The sequence below is a fragment of the Pteropus medius genome, unplaced genomic scaffold (genome assembly GCF_902729225.1).
Source record: "Pteropus medius unplaced genomic scaffold, Ma_sr-lr_union100, whole genome shotgun sequence".
NCBI classification, from domain to species: domain Eukaryota; kingdom Metazoa; phylum Chordata; class Mammalia; order Chiroptera; family Pteropodidae; genus Pteropus; species Pteropus medius.
The window spans coordinates 120,543-137,519 of NW_024349519.1; the positions used below are offsets into that span (position 1 = coordinate 120,543).

Consider the following 16,977-nt stretch of genomic DNA (forward strand, 5'->3'; position numbering starts at 1 on the left):
ATATAGACAAAACAGTAACAATGAATCAGTCACTAGCTAATAATAAAGATTAGCAGATTAGAAAATGGCCAACTATTTTTGATTCTGGGAATAATTTCTCCTGTGGGTCTTCATAAATATCTTTATTATCAATTCAAATTTCACTGAGCTGCGCTTTCTGAATCCCTTTTCCCTTGTAAAAATTTCCAGTTACTGGGAAAATACATAAAATATAAATGTATAACTTACTGAAATATTATAAAGCAAGTATCTGTATAAGAACCAGCATGACATGAAAAAGACCACTGCCAGCAGCTCAAAAGCACCTACGTGAGTCTCCTCAGATCAGCCTTCTCTTTCCCTCCATAGGTAACCACTTTCTTGACTTTTTAATGTTACTTGCTGATTTCTTTTTATCACTCATGACATTTTTGAATTTTACAGAAATGGAATTGTACTGTATATACTTTTGTGTTTTGCTTCTTTCTCTCAACATTAAAAGTCATCTGTGCTACTGGGCCTAGGTATAGCTCATTTATTTTTATTATTGTATATTTAATTGTATGAACATACAACAATTTATTAATCCATTCTACTGCTGATGGACACTCATTCTTGTACAATTCCTAGTGTATAAATATATAAGCCTGGTCAGGTATAGAACTAGAAATGGAAATGCTGAATCATTGGGTATGCCTACCTTCAACTTAATGACAAATTGTTCTTTATCTGTCCTGCCAATACCACATGTTCTTCATTACTTTAACGGTAGGTCTCAAAAAATCTCATGACGAAAATAAGTTTTACTTAAGATTATTTTAAAACTAACTTTTATTTCAGTAATATAAAATAAGACATGTTTAGCATAGAAAATTTGGAAAATATAGGTAAATAAATATAAGATGTAACCACTATTAACATTTCAGTGTATATTTTTCTGTTTTTTTTTTAAAAATGAGTATGGATTATATATAAATTCTCAAGTGGTATTTTAAAAAATGGTATATTATACTATCTGCCAGAGGCTGTGTAGTGCCTTAGTTAAGAATGTGGGCTCTGAAGCTAGTTTGGGTTCAAATCAAAGAGCTAATTTCCTAGCCTTATTACTTACTAACTCTGTGACCAGAAGCAAGTTATTTTACGTCTCTGTGCACCAGTTACCTCAACCTTGGAATGAACTATGAAATATAAAGCACCCAGAACAAGGTCTTCAGTAAGTACTCAATTATTATTGAAGTTTTTTTTTTAATTATTAAAGTTTTATATATCCTATTTTTTTCTACTTACACATCATGAATATTTTCTGGGTCATTATATATTCTTCTATAACATTGTTTTGAATGGCTAAATAGTATTTCATCGTGTTTATATGCCAATTTATTTAGTCAACTCTCTGCTGCTGGACATTAGTATTATAATACCAAAATGAATATTTCTTTGGCTAAAGTCAGGCTAATTTCATAAGGCCATTTCTTATATTCTTTTTTGGTCCATGGTATAGCAGCAAACTAAACTTCAGTAAAAACAATTTTCTGGGCGTGAGGTAACAATGTTACATGGTTACTAAGATTTCTGGTGGTCTGACCTAAACCAAGGTAAAATATTAGAATATGAAGAAGACTAAACACACTGCATGTCCTTTAGTATCCATATATATTACTTCTCTAATCAAGAAGCAAATTTAAACTTATACTCACTAACAAATATCTGGGGTAGACATTTTACAGGGCTATAACTTTGACTGCAGCCAAGCTTGGAAGTGGAATGGAAAGAAAGCTGGACTGACATCTTCTTACTGAAATGGACCCTAATGAATTCAGAGATGGAGCAAGGGAGTCCCAAAGTTTTCTACCATATACCCATGGTTCTCAAGGTTTTTCATGACTTCTCACTAAGATGCCCAGCATATTCCTCTTACTAAGTTCCATCACTGCATAAATTCTCAAAGGTGTGTATATGTGTGCATAAAATATATTAGAATCTAGGGGGGCCGGGGCAGATGGGGGCAATTTGGGTCTTTCCTAAGAAATTCCAATAGGCTCTGCAGTCTTCCCCTTGCTGGTGAGAAATATTGTTACATGCTATTGTCACAGTACTTTTAGCTTTTGACTCAGCCATTAAAACAAACAGATCTCAGCAGACTCCCACAGATTGTATAACTTAAAAAATATGCTGAACCATCATTAGAAAGCAATAGTTGAATGTACTCTTCAATAGTTTTCAATTTGCTTTTTATCTGTTAAATAATAAATCACTTAAGTTTGTACCAAAAATAACTTCGGTTTTTCAAATGTTGACCTAAAGTCACTTTCTTCCTGGCAGAAATCAAAAAATTAAGAGTCAAACTGAGTGGAAAAAAAAATCACATGACATAATGCATTTTATACATCTGTAGATCTATGTAATTTCATTGTTGGCCCCACTGTTCTTATCAGAATTGAATAAAGATGACTGGATTGTAACATAAGAAGAGACAGTATTAAATAGCACTCTAGGAGGTCTCATTTCAACCTTAAAGTGATTGCACAATTTATCCTCAAATGTCATAACAAGGAGAAAGCAGTAACTCCTCCTTCAGAGTTGGCAACAGAAATTTTCTGATAAGAGAAAGGTCAACAGTGCCTAAGATACTCCCACAATATTCAACTGATTTGAAATACCACTGAATTTTTCATACCTTTGCATTTAACAGCATGAAGAGTACATGGTCAGGAGTTGCCTGGGCTCGCCACTGTAAAATCTCCGCTAGGAACTGGTGCTAAAGTCATAAAGCAGAAAAAAGTATCAGAGTCAGCAACTTTTTAAAAGTTGGTTAACACATCTCACATCTGTTACCTGAAGTTTAAGTTCTGTCTTTGACTTGCTTGTAAAAATCAACACTTCTGGAACACTTACCTTCCTCACTAAATCATTCTCTTCAATTTGCCCGAGATCCCTTCCTGCAGCTTGTGCTATGCGTTTTCCAGCAACCAGATTCCCAACCATCACAGAAGCAGGGCCTACACCTGTAAGTAAAGGTAAAAATCAATTCTCTGGAGATGGTAATTCAAAATACTTACCCTAAAGCATTTCCAGACTGGTTCAAACAGATTGAGCACTCTTCTAGACACTGGGAACACAGGTGCAAGCAAGACAAATAGCTTGAATTCTAGCGGGAAAAGGCAACCCATATGTACATACACAAATAAATACAAAATCAAAACAGGACCACAGGAGAGCTGGGGATTAGTGGGTAGAGGGGAACGAGTGGGCTCCTGCAGCTTAGGTATAGGGGATTTTTCACTCTAAGGAGGTGACAGTTGGTTGCATTGGTTCCTACTGCTCCAATCCTAATACAACCCTAAAAGTGAGCTTAACAGCAATGAATAACTAGTCTGGAAAGAAATCTGCCATCTACCTGGACTAAGAGTGGGTTCATCAGGAATATCAGAAGTGCTTTATTAAAAATGAATAATGACATCCACACTGTGGGACACTCTACAAGACAACTAGCCTGGATTCTTCAAAAACATCCATGTCTTAAAGACAAAATAAGGCCGGGACCTTCTAAATTAAAGGACACAACAGCCAAATGCAATACATAATCCTTAATGGATCCTGGAATTTTTTTAAAAAATCAGCTATAACAAACAAGTGGAGAAATTTGAATATGGACTGTGTATTATAAGATGAAAATACATTAAGGTTAAATTTCTTAATAGGATAATAGCATTGTGGTTGATTAGGAAAATTCTAGGAGAATGTTTTTGTTCTTTGGAGATACACTGATGAAATACATAGGGATGAAGTGTCATGACATCTGCAATTCATTTTCAAAGAGTTCAGTAAAAAAAATGTTAACAATCGGTGAATCTATGGGAAGGGATATGAGTGTTCATTATACTATTCTTTCAACTTTTCCATAGGTTTAATACTTCAAAATAAAAAGAACTCTCATTCTCTCTCAAAAAAAAAAAAAAAAAAAAAAGCTAATGTCCTACATGCCTTTCTTGGTGGTCACTTGATTAAGACTCTACTGAATAAAACTAAGAAGATGGCTGAAAGATAACATTGCCAGCTGAGTTTTGAATAATGCTGATGCTATGCTGAGATTAATATTAAATCTTTTATTGCCAAAATCTGTTGATCCTGAATATACTGAAACAGCTGGGGGAAAAAAATCACTTAAATTGTAGAATCACTTTTAAATATTTGAGGAAACTGGGTCAAGGGTACAAGGAAATTCTTTGTACTATCTGGCAACATTTTTTTGTGTGAAATTATTTCAAAATAAAACATTGAAAATTTTGTAAACATCAAATAAAAATTCAAAAAGGGTAAAGTACTCCATCACTCTGACTGCTGAACATTTTTAGTTTACAAAGTGTTGCAATTTTAAGTATAATATGCAAAATTCTTTCCTAAGAAACTGCATAACAAATTACAGATACATCAAATTGGAAATAGGCTTTTATACAGACAGGGCCTCTGTGTATTTGACTGTGTAAATTGCCTGATTCTGGATTCACACTGCAAAGTAAGTGTGACATTTTACAAACTGAACTTTTCAGAGTAGTTTAAAACTCCAAAAATAATTCGGCAGCATTTTCTTAGGTTCTTCTGTGTGTATTTCTTGAGACTTTGGGTCACAGAGAGTGAAAAATAACTGAAAGCAATAACATCTAGAAGGCTAACTGCTGATACTTTGTTGTACCTGTAAATATGCCTTATTTTTCTCACAAAACTGTAAATTTCCTGTAGCAAAGATTGCTAGTCATCAACCCCAATATCTATTCACTTCTTTCTTAAAAAAAGAATGCCCAGTTTTTAGCTGGGCAAATGCCTGGAATAAAAACTATATCCTTTAGTATGGGATAATAATATGTAATAATATATGTAATTTCTAAAAAAAATATTTAAAGGGGGAGGGTATTCCCTTCTTTGCTTTTTTCTCCCACCTCTTAGCTAAAATGCAGGAATGATGGCTGGTGGTCAGGGAGCCTAACTGGACTGAGATAGTGTGCTACAAATGACTGTGGCAGATTGTATTATTATTATTTTCTTTTACAATCTTTCTTTTCCTCTCTGTCCTTGCTGTGATTACATGGGAGGAGAATACCTCTTTGCTCCATTGATCTTGAGTATGGTCTGATTTGTTTGGGACAATGAAATGTTAGAAGACATGATACAAACAAGTATCAATATACTTGTGTGGTTTGGCTTGTTTTCTTGCTTTTGCCATTTGCCTTGAGAAAAATATGGCCCAGGGAGCTGCTGGTCCCATGATGAGAAGGCACATGGAATAGTTCCGAACCTAACCTACAGCCTGGAGCCAAGCCAAGCCCATTTGATGCCAGCTAAGCTCAGCAGATCTATATCCCATGAGAGAAAAATAAATGCTTCTTGCTTTAAGCCATTGAGTTTTAGAATTATTTGGTATACAGCATATCTATAAAAACAAATGATCGATATAATGCCAGAACAAAAAGATGGGAAGCTGGAACTATGGTGATTGAGGAGCCACCATCCTTGTCCTAGGCTGCCTAGCTCTGAATTTTTTACCTGGGAAAGAAATAAACTTGTTTCCTGTTTAAGCTGCTGCTCTGTTTTTCTAAAACTTGCAGTCAAAACCAGTCCTAACACATTCCCATTCTTTATACCAGCGGTCTCCAGCCTTTTTGGCACCAGGGACTGGTGCTCCTACCAGAATCTAATGCCTGATGATCTAAGGTGGAGCTGAGGCAGTGATGCTCGTGCTGGGGAGCAGCTGCAAATACAGATGAAGCTTCGCTCCCTCGCCCGCCGCTCACCTCCTGCTGTGTGGCCGGGTTCCTAACAAGCCATGGACAGGTACTGGTCCAAAGCCCGGGCTTGAGGGACTCCTGCTTACATAATAGCTCCAATGGCATCTCAATGATATTTCTGTCACTGGTCTGTTTCAACAGTTTTTCCATCTTCTTTTCCATCTTTTCCTTTCTTTATCTCACTCCTACTCATCTCCACTTTCTGTATTTTTCTTAAACCCCAAACTGTCATACTATCCCCACATAGTCTCTACCTCGCCTATGCCATGATTTTCCAACTGCTTTGGTCTGACCCATACGTATCCCACTACGATCTTAGCAGGCAATCACAACAGACAGCAAAAACGCAGAATCCAAACCTAATGCTTTGATCAAACAGGTTGATGTTATGCCTATGTGGGCTTAGAATAAATATTTTATATAGGTTTTATCATTCAATAAAATTGATTGAAAACTGGCTAGCAAAAGCAATGTTTTTAAGCATCTACTGTCTCTAATTAACATCCTTTAAGCATCTACTGTGACATGGAAGTTTTGTTAAAGTAATTCTAGATTAAGTGCTATTTAAAATAGGATTTTACTCATGACGAATATAGGCCTTCAACATAACAGGATTTGAGATGGAGAAGTTTTGTTTTATATATTTGTCAGATACTTAGGCAAGTAATATGAAGATACTTCTTTTAACATATTTCTTGATTAGTAATATAAATACTTCTGGATTTTAACTGCCCCTTTAGAATATTAGCCTTCATAAACTTTTATTTCTACTAGCAGAGATAGATAAATATCACATATACTTTAGCTCTATACTCACAGTTACTAAGATAAGGCTAGTTGGTGAGTAAACAATAACATCTAGATAAACAATTGTGATATGATCTTAGCCACTAGACCACTGAAGTAATAACTACTGCAGAGCAGAGTATGTTATTAACATTTTAATATCCTGATAAAAATATCCTAGAAAGTCAGAAGCTTACATATATTTTATTATTGTACATGCTTACCTTTCAGCAAAAGCTGTCTCACAGAAATATAATTAAATGCCATGTTCCCCTTTTCCTTCCTAATCTTCCCACCTTTATCTTCACTTCCCACCACATCTGGAGGCTAATGTGCTGACAAACACAGTGTATGTGTTTGTGAGTGCATGTGTGATGGCAGCAGGATCTGTAAAGGCCAGATTTTGGCTCTCACGTGTTTTCAGGCATACGGGAAACCAGGAACCTCTCATTAACTTTTCAATTAAAATGAAAAAGCATCAATAAAATGTAATGATTTCATGTTGGATTGAATCAATAGTTTAACATGACTATCAATAACTCCTACTTTTGGCCTCCTACATAGCACTATAACCTAGGTCTGGTCAAAAATTAAGAAAAAAAGTGAAATTGACTACTTGGTTTTTTCCCCTCTTTTCCATATGACAATTCATATACTCTTATTTGCATGTTGAATTCATAAGAATACGGCAAATGCCAAACATGCTATTTTCCTGTGCTTACAATCCAGGAAATTTCTGAATTAAGTATCTCGCCCCCTCAGAGGTGTTACAGGCTAAATCCCCGAAAGCTACAAAGGAACGAGGGATGACTCTAGGTAACAGAGTCTCAACAGAACAGCAGTACAACAGTGATTCAGAGTATGGATTTTAGAGTCACAATATGAATCTCACTTTTACCACTAACTAGCTATATTAGTTTGGGCAAAATTCCTAACTTTTCTTTACTTTCCACAGATGGAGGCAAAGCCTTAGGATCACATTTGTAAAATGTAAAAATTAGTTAATATTTGGCTTTTAGTAAGCCAATAAGTACTAGCTACTCTGATTATCAGAACCTTCCCTTATAGGGCTTGCTTTATTCTATTTCTACAAGTGAGATTCTGATCATCTTGACCCCATACCTTATATCCAGGGGAAATGGAGGAACATTACTAAGAATTATGCAGGAGAGGGAGCCAACAGTAGATCCAGAGGAGCCTTTCCACAGGGTCTCAGTCCTCCTTGCTTTCAGTCAGCTGATAACTATTCCTATGTTGCTAATCTTTATAAGGTCTAATTCTGGAAAAAGAATCATGCTGAAAGAACTCAGTTTCTTGAAGTTAAAATTTTAATATTACATCTTCAAAGCCAGCATATTACCTGGTTGCTTTTGCCGGGGTTTTGGCAAATTGGTCACGCATGTATGTGGGCACATGAGGATATTGCACGGATGCAGAGATCCCTCTAGAAAGAGCTGTTTTGTTTGAGATATATGGATTCCTCCTAGTGGAGTTTTTGGCAATGTATTAGCAGGCACCAGAGCAAGACAATAAACCCCCACTTGATGAATGCTATCGATTGCCTAGAAAAATACAAAAAAAAAATATTCAGTGAGATTAATTTTACTATATTTGATATCCTCCTTATATAATTATTCTAGTCTAGGATCTTTCTTTCTCTATCTAGGTCTAGAATCTAGCTAGACCTAGATTATTAGATCCTATACATCTAGATTATTAAGATCTTATACATCTCAAGGTACCTAATCCTTTCAGTGATGGCAGAGGACAACACAAGAAGGGTAAGATACGCTCTAAATGAACAGAGGTGGACACTGATTTGCAAGCCTCAGTATTTTCTCTGAATGACAATTTCAAAAAAAAAAAAACCTAGAAATTTGCTTTGGTTCTTTTAATATTTTAGCTGTCCAACGTAGCTCAGTTAAATAGAGGCAAATATTTTTATTATGAACACAAAGGAAGCTCTGTAAGGGGGCCCCTGCTTAAGTGGTTCACCAGGTTAACAGGACTCTCCTGTGCGAAACATCCAGGCAAGGCCTACCACACACTGAGCCTTGGAGGCCACCAGCTCCCTCAGTGCATCCTGCTTCCAGCCACACACCTGTGTGCTTGCCTAGTGTCAGCTGTGCTTGCTTCTATACCTTTTATTTAATAGTTGATTAAATTATGTGAGCACAATAACAAGTGACTGATAGAATATGAGTGCAAAATGACAGAAAGAGTTAGGCTTTGAAAAGGCTCATTAAAAGTGAGCTCCTAAAAAACTACTGTTGATAGGTAGACAAGTTAACTTTAAAAGGTAAGGACTATGTATTCCAGTCCCTTTTCAAATACTGGTGTTCTCATCTAACTTAAAAGAAATGGAACCAGAAACCAAAGACAATGCATTTGGATGTAGTTTATAGAAAAAAATTGACCTAAAACTCAAACAGGTATACTTTATTTGCACACACACTACTCTACATGAAGTGAATGCACATTTATGTTTTGTGTTAAAATTTAATACTTGAAGAATTTCTTATTTTTATGTTTTTGCTTCAACTACCTTTTGAAACTAACCAAATATACCAGTTCCAAACAATCCAGTTGAGAGGGTTCTATTGTATTAACCACAAGTCTTAACTGAAAAGGCAATACAGCCTTAGAGGAAGAATGCACCAACAGTCATAAAATACGAACAAGGTCCTTCATTGAAACAACTTAAAGGTCAAAGGAATAAACTTGAAAATCAATACTCCCCAGACTATCCTACTAACCCACAGAAACAACTGGGAAATGGCAGGTCTGGCAGAGTTCCTAAGTCTCTGGTATTTGAGAATATACAGAAAGTTAGCAAATGTAGCCTGGCTTCCCCACTGAAAACACACCATCTGTTAAGTCATCTATTGACCACATTCCTTAGAAGGTATTGAGTTAGGTATTTAGATTATTATACATGGACCTGGAATTAAACAACCTCTGCTCTCTTCCAACCAGAACATATGATATCCTTTCTGTTCTACTACGGATCCAAGTGTCCCAAGCTGAGAAGCTACAGAGACTGGGAAAATAATGCCCTCTTATTTCATGCCCAAATCAGACTTCCAATGACTTTTACAAGAATTTGGGTAGTAAATTAGCACTGCATTTAATTCTTATAGTTGCTTTCCAGGGAAAAGTAACAAACATCTTAGGGAATTTCAGTTTCATATAATAGGAAAACAATGTATAACTCACAAGATTCACCATTACACTCCAAAGTTCATTCTGAATGAAATAAGCAGTTTGTTTGAAAACATGAACAGCATAGAAATTATTCTCTTTGAAGGTCTGATTCTTAGACATCTTTCAGAGATCAGCCCAGTCGTGCCTTCTTCACAGTCTTTGCTGTCTAGTCTATCTTCAGTAGATTCTCTTTCTTTTCTCTGATTTTCTATTACAAATAGCCTATGCCATACCCGCTGATAATTCAAAATCACAGATCCTGAGGACAGGAAGAAATCTTTTCATTCTTCTCACTTGCATCATTCTTGCATCATTTCTACATTACTACTAACCGGCAGTTAATAAATCCAAATGCCCCAAGCAGACAAGTTATAGATGCTGGGAACACTCACGATAACAGGTAAGTTGCTATGGCAAGGACAGTCTATGCTTTCTTTGGACCCTCCATTTATCCAACAAACATTTACTGAGCCTACTATGATGATGTGCTGGCCCACCTAACAGGTTATGAGGACTGAGCAGGGAGCAAAAGAGATAAAGTCTTAGCCTTCACGGGGCTTATATTATAGTGGATGTAGAACAAAATAAACATAAACATACTTAAAGGGAGATAAATACTAGGCAGAAAAACAGAGTGAAGGGACAGAGTGAAAGGAAATGTTATTTAAGATAGAGTGGGCCTTTCCAAACTCTTTATTGGAGATTATGCTTATGATTGTTATTTTTGCTATTAATAATAACCACTAACATCATTTACTGAAGGCAGGCACTAAATATTCAATTATCTAATCACTATCAATTAACCCTTCTAACAGCTTTGTAAATTAGATAATTTTATACCCACTTTATGGGTTAGGAAATAGGCCCACAGAGATTAAGTAACTTGCCTAAAGGCACAGATGTAGCAGGGAGGGGAGCTGGGATTCTAAGTGTGATTCTAAATGGTGACTAAGCTCTTTCCATCATTCTAGCCTAACCCCTCTAGAAACATATCCCTTATACTGTCTCTTTCCCTAATGGTTTATGTCACCTAGATCTCTAACTCCACAGTAAGGCCTCTTCAAAGTAGGAACAACATCTTATATTTTCTTGGATCCCTTGCACTCTAAGCACCACTTACAGCATATAGTGAGATTATAGTTGTTGACAAGTGGATTGACTACTGTCAAAGATGTCTTCCACATATGGACAGTTAAAACTTTCATAGGTTGTAAACAGTCAGGCACCAAAAAGGATTTGTGAGGCAAGTCAATTTAATTGTTTTTGGCAACCTGAGCAGAAAAATAATATATGGTTCACAAGGAGAAATGGTATTAGTTATCTGATTCTTGTAATAGTATCCAGAATATTAAGTAGTGATTAGCAAGAAAAAAATAAGGTGGCATAACTAGTTCATCAAAGAAAACTGCTTAAGCAGTGGTTGCCGCCACCTCTGACAACAAAGCCAACCTGCCCCGACAAAGACCTAAGGTGTGCTCACCTGCAACACACGGCTCATCCACTGGAAACTATCTTCCTCAGAAGCGTCAGGCCTTTGTTCCGCAACCACCACAATGCGCTCATCATAAAATACAGACACAGAAAACACAGCAATTCTAAGAGAGACAGATCAAACACATCAGGACTCCCTTTACAACCAGTCCTATTTGCTTAGCTCAGTTGGAATATAGAGAGGAGACATCCCCACCACACTACCCAGGAATGAGCAGTTTAGAAAAGAAAATGTCACAATCATTACTATCAAAACAAGGACTCAAAATACATGTAGTAAGCACCACTGTAGTGAATGTTGGGACACAGTGATAAATAAGACAAAAGCCCTGTCTTCATGGAGTTTGCATGTCAGAGAGACAGAACAAACAAATATAAGGTCATGTTGTAATATACACCAGGAGAAAACTAAGGCAGGGCGAGGGGGTGGAGTGGTGTGCAGGGAGTACTATGAAGGCAGGGTGGTTGGGGAGCGCCTCCCTGAGGAGTGGACACTGGAGCAGAGACCTGAATGAAGTGAGGACGCGAGCCATGCGAAGATCTGGAGGAAGAGGTTTCCGGGCAGAAGGAACGGAAAGCGAAAAGGTTCTGAGGTAGGAACGAGCTTGGCAGGTTTGAGGAACAGCAAGAAGGCCAGTGTGCCTGGAGCAGAGTGGTGAAGCAGAGAGCGGTGGGGAGAGGTCAGAGCCAGGCCAGGGTGGCCATGGAGGACCTGGTAGGCCAAGGGGAGGGGGATGTTCTGAGTGAGGTCTCCGCTCGAACGTCCCCTTACTCGTGAGGCATTCCCAGACCACTCTATATAAACTGGCAAGCACATCACCCACCCTCATGCTTTCTTTTCGGCATAGCACTTATCACCATCTCACATGTTAATCTATTTCCCTATGTGGCTACCATCTTTTTTTCCCAAGGAGAATGTAAGCTCCACGAGGCCTGTTTTGTTCATTGCCACAATCTGAGCATCTAGAACAGTGGCGCACAGTTGGCACTCAATAAATATTTGTTGAATGAATGCATGAAATAATGGGAAGTCACTGGAAAGTTGAATATGGTAGCATACCTGACCATCTCTTTCCCTGCCTTTCTTTCCTTCCTTCCATCCACACATATTTATTGAACACCTACTGTGTGCCAGGTACTGTGCTCAGTGCTGGAAACACAGCTGTGACCAAAGACAGGTCTAGTGCTCCACAGAGTTTACATCTCATAGGAAGCCACACCGTTACAAAGAACTACACGTTTCAGGAACTGGTTTTCTGTTGGTTTAATTTTTCTTCTTTAAAAATTAAAAGGATACACCAAGGCCGCTTTAAAGACTACTGAATAGGACATCAATTATTCGAATATATACCAAACATCTTTTCTTGCATTAAAGCAAAGAAAAAAGGATATATAATTGACTTCATCCATGGAATTTGAAATTAGCACTTAAGTACTACGTCAATCCCTGTGTTAAAGATGATATAATAATTTAGTAACAGAAACAATCCTGCAGAGTAGCATTTATCTCCATCAGACTGAATGGGACTACTTATGTACTGAAGGAATGACTGTAGGAACATAGAATTTCCTTGAGTCCATTAAAAACTGAAATACAGGATATGAGTATACCTTATTCCTCTCAATTACAGACAAAGATATTTTAAGATAAATATTCAAAGCCTGGTTTCTGCTACGCTTAACCAAAAATAACCTAATCATTTGGAAAGAGAATCTACACAATACAACTCAAATCACCCTATAATGCTAACATTTGAACTTTGTACTACTCACCTTCCTCTATAAACAGTCTTTATTGATTCAACAGCCAATCCAGTAGCCACAATGTCATCAGCATTATGTCTTCGACCACTAACCATCAGTAACCCGTCCATTTTTCCAACCACGAACACCAAGCTGCCCTGAAAGGTAATAATGATTTACCTTGATTTCCATAATTTACAGTGTAAAACAGACATTTTACTTCCTGCCTTGAAATAAGTCTTATCAAAAATATAAGAAAAAAAAAACAAACCATACTTTTTGGATTTTAAGAAAGTGTTTCACATCTCAACATCTTGGAAATCAGTGGCATCTTATGATTAATGAGGTCTCACAGTAGATAAGAGGGGAACCCATTCATATTTATTCTTAGGGAGGAATTTTATAAGAAAGCAACTAGGATGGCACACAAGCACAGTTTATTTTCCCAGCCATGATTATGTATTAGTTCATCTTCTGTACTTATCATGGGATGGATACAAAGAAAAATATTAAGTTATTTAATACTAAAATTAGGAAGAGATTAAAACAGTTTTAACGTGAGAATGATTTCTTCAAGTTTATAAGAGTAATGCTGTTTCCATCTGGCAAGATTAGAAATAGGCTAATAAGGAAAAGTCAAAGAAACACTGTAGGAACCTCTCCTTTTCAGTAAGATAACAGAGCTGCAGGAAAGGCTGCTGTCAATGTCCTAAAAGCATCTGTATAAATAACCTTATTATTTATACATAACTGTATAAATAATTTTATTGTTTAATATAATTATTATCAATAATTCTCCCAGACCCATTTACAATAACATAACTTTTTCCGTTCATTACAGAATTCCTAGATTTCTTGGGTCATTTGTATTTATTCATTATCTAGTAGTCATCTCTACGTGAAAGTCACTCATTGATTTACAATGCAGTGCCACACAGTGACTAGGTAGGCTATGGAAGTAAGACACGACTTCTAGTCTCAAGAAGCTACGCGTCCATCCCAGAAGATAGAAGAGAACCAGCCATCTCCAACATAGCCTGAAAAGTGCTATGGAGGAAATAAATAAAAGAAATGAGACAGTCACTGTTAGTCTCCCATGTCTGTTTCTCCATTTCTTTCACAGTAATATATTTTTTAGCTGGGCATGGCTAATCAAAATAAAGACTACATTTCAGCCTCCCTAGCAACTAGACATAGCCATGTGATTAGTTCAGAATGATAAGATATGTGGAAATGCTTTTCAGTAGCTTCAGGGAATCTCCCTTAAGAGATAGTAGGACCGTGTCCTTTCTTCTGTCCTGTTTCCTAGAATGTAGATGTGATGGCTGGAGCTCCATCTTGGACATCAAAGTGTAGCAGTAAACTAAAAAGAGGTTGGGTATTTGAGAATTTCTTGGTGTTGGGTGAAGAAATTAAGACAGCAGGTATAGACTTATAGACCTCTTTCTACGAAAGTGATTCTCTTAGAGGTATGTCCTCGTCCCCATCATTTCCCATAAATGGTGGAGAAAATGAAATAAAATTAGGTCTTTTCTTATATGACTCAAGCTGTTAAGAGAAGAAGAAAGAGTGCATAAGGAGGTAATTAGAGATGGATGGAAGTATGTGGGCTTAACTATGATAATGAATGCCTATCACTTATAAAATAAAATCCAAACTTCCCATTATTTCATGCAAGGCCTTTCATAATCTAGCTCTCTGCCCTTCTTGTTGGTTCATGAAGCTAAGCTGTGAACTCTTTGAGAACAGCTTTGTGTCTACCCAGGGACTGTAAATATTTGCTGGAAAACAAATTGTTTTCCTTTGCTCCTGAAGGTGACTTTTTCCAGCACTCTTCTAACTTATTGAAACTTATTAATCAAGTCAAAGAAAGGTAGCAAGAATAAGTGAAAAGAGTTTTTGAAAGTAAAAAATAATGTCTTAATATAAAAGAGTCAAAAGAATTTGGGTAATAAAAGTAATAAATATTAACTCATTAACATTCTTACAGGAACTGCTCTAAATATAAGTTAAGTGGCCTTATAATATTCTTGGACTAATCAGAATTTGTTCTGTTCTGCGAATTAAAGTCCAAATATTTGGATCAGAGGCACCAAATCAAACACGAAAGCATCACTTACTGGCCCTACAAACCCCAGCAATCCTGATCGAATGAATGGCACATCCCCGACAGGAGAGCCTGCAGAATTCACTGGAATCACCTAGAAGATAGAAAGAAGAAAGTGAAAATCTGACCCTTTGTAAAAAAATATATATTTGATTTTTTAAGTCTTTTAAAAAGTTATAAACAACAAGTAACACCTACCTGCTGAAAACTAAAATTATATAAATAGTAAATATAGGAATCCTACCCCTTTAAGAGATAATAAACATTTATGATTTGTTGTTTATCTCTCTGGACTTTTTTTTACAATGCATATATTTACATAGTAAGAATTTTTTTTTAAAAAAAGGGATCATATTATATATACTGCTTTGCAACTTGCCTTTTCACATAACATATCTTGGATAGCTTTACAAGTTGGTAATAGTCTATCTAGCTCTCTTTGTACAATAGTTCTGTAACATAATATTGCATGGAGGACAGGATAGCACAGCCCTTGGAGTCAAACGTAAGTTCAATTTCTGGCTCTGCTACTTACTAGTAATGTGGACCCTGGGCGAGTTGCTGGACTTCTCTAAACCTGTTTCTTTGGCCATAAAATGAAATTCCCAATGCCTCTCACAGGCTCAGGGTAAAGATTAGGAGAATGTAAACAGATTTGCAGAGTGTCTGGCCCAGAATCAGTACTCAGGAAACTATCAGAATTAGTAGCTATTAGAAAGTAACTAGTCTTTATGGCTGTGTAGGTCATTCTAACTTTTCACTATTACAAACAGTGCTTTACTGAATACTCCTATATATAATTTTATGCATTTGTATAAGGCATGAGTTCTTTTAACAGGCTGTAGTCCTACAAAACTGTTATATCAATTACACTCCCCAAATACCGTATCAGAATGTTTGTTTTTCCTATACTCTGACTCATACTACATGTTATCAATTTTCCAAAGTTTGCTAATCTGGTAGGCAAAAAAAGATATCCCACTGTTACTAATTGCATTTCTTTATTACTAGTACTATGGATGAATTTTCTTTCTTTTGTTTACTGGCCATTTGTATTTCTTTTATAAATAGTCTGTTTATAAAAGATAAACAGTCTGTTGATTGGTTTTCCCTTTAATTTTTAAAATTTTTTTATATATATTTATACAGAGAATTATAAGAACATTTATTAAATGCTTATTATGTGCCAGCCACAGGGTCAGTTGCTTTACAGTTATTCAAGACAACTTTATGAAACAAGATTATTACTTCCATTTTACAGATGAGAAAGCACAGAAAGTTTCATTTGTCTAATGGGGTGAAGGGTTAAAGAAGTACAAATTAGTAGTTGATATCTGGTCACGGGGATGGGGAGCACGGCAGAGGGAATGTAGTTAGCATTAATATGATGGCTAGGTGGAGGGCCAGGGTAGGGACAGAGCAATTGGGGGGATCGCTTTATGAACTGTATGGATGTCTAACCAATGTACTGTATACTTGAAACTAATTTAAATAAATTTTTTTAAAAAGTTTCATTTGTCTCAAATCAAACAACTATTAAGTTTGGAATGGAAAATTAGCTCTTTGATCTCCTATGAGTTACATAAGTTTTTCTCACCAGTGGCTCATTTTTAAAACACACTTTTATTTTCTGACCAGTCATTACTATGTCTTTTGTCCTAGAGAAATGATAACTACGTTGGAAAACTCTTAAGGGTTTAAATATAAGAACCTAGCAAGAATTAGAAACTTTAATTTGCAAAAACAATGCAATGGTTTTCTCCTTTTTTGGTTGGAATTTTATCCTACTTCACTATCATTACATTTATACCACAGATTTCAAAATTTCTTTATCACTATGGACCATGGACCTAGCAGTTTGGTAATAAATAAGATATGTGGTTA

At 36.3% G+C, this 16,977-nt stretch overlaps 1 protein-coding gene across 3 annotated transcripts in view; it reads right to left on the reverse strand.

Moving 5' to 3' along the window:
• The window catches only part of DIP2B (disco interacting protein 2 homolog B), a 183,701-nt gene that overhangs the window by 22,168 nt on the left and 144,556 nt on the right, over positions 1-16,977 (reverse strand). For all 3 annotated transcript variants that reach the window (XM_039882047.1, XM_039882048.1, XM_039882049.1), the window contains 6 exons: positions 15,107-15,187; positions 13,017-13,144; positions 11,233-11,347; positions 7,909-8,110; positions 2,875-2,984; positions 2,657-2,737 (listed from right to left, as the gene is read on the reverse strand). In XM_039882047.1, the coding sequence (XP_039737981.1) occupies positions 2,657-2,737; positions 2,875-2,984; positions 7,909-8,110; positions 11,233-11,347; positions 13,017-13,144; positions 15,107-15,187 (717 nt within the window). The remainder of the gene's footprint in view (positions 1-2,656; positions 2,738-2,874; positions 2,985-7,908; positions 8,111-11,232; positions 11,348-13,016; positions 13,145-15,106; positions 15,188-16,977) is intronic.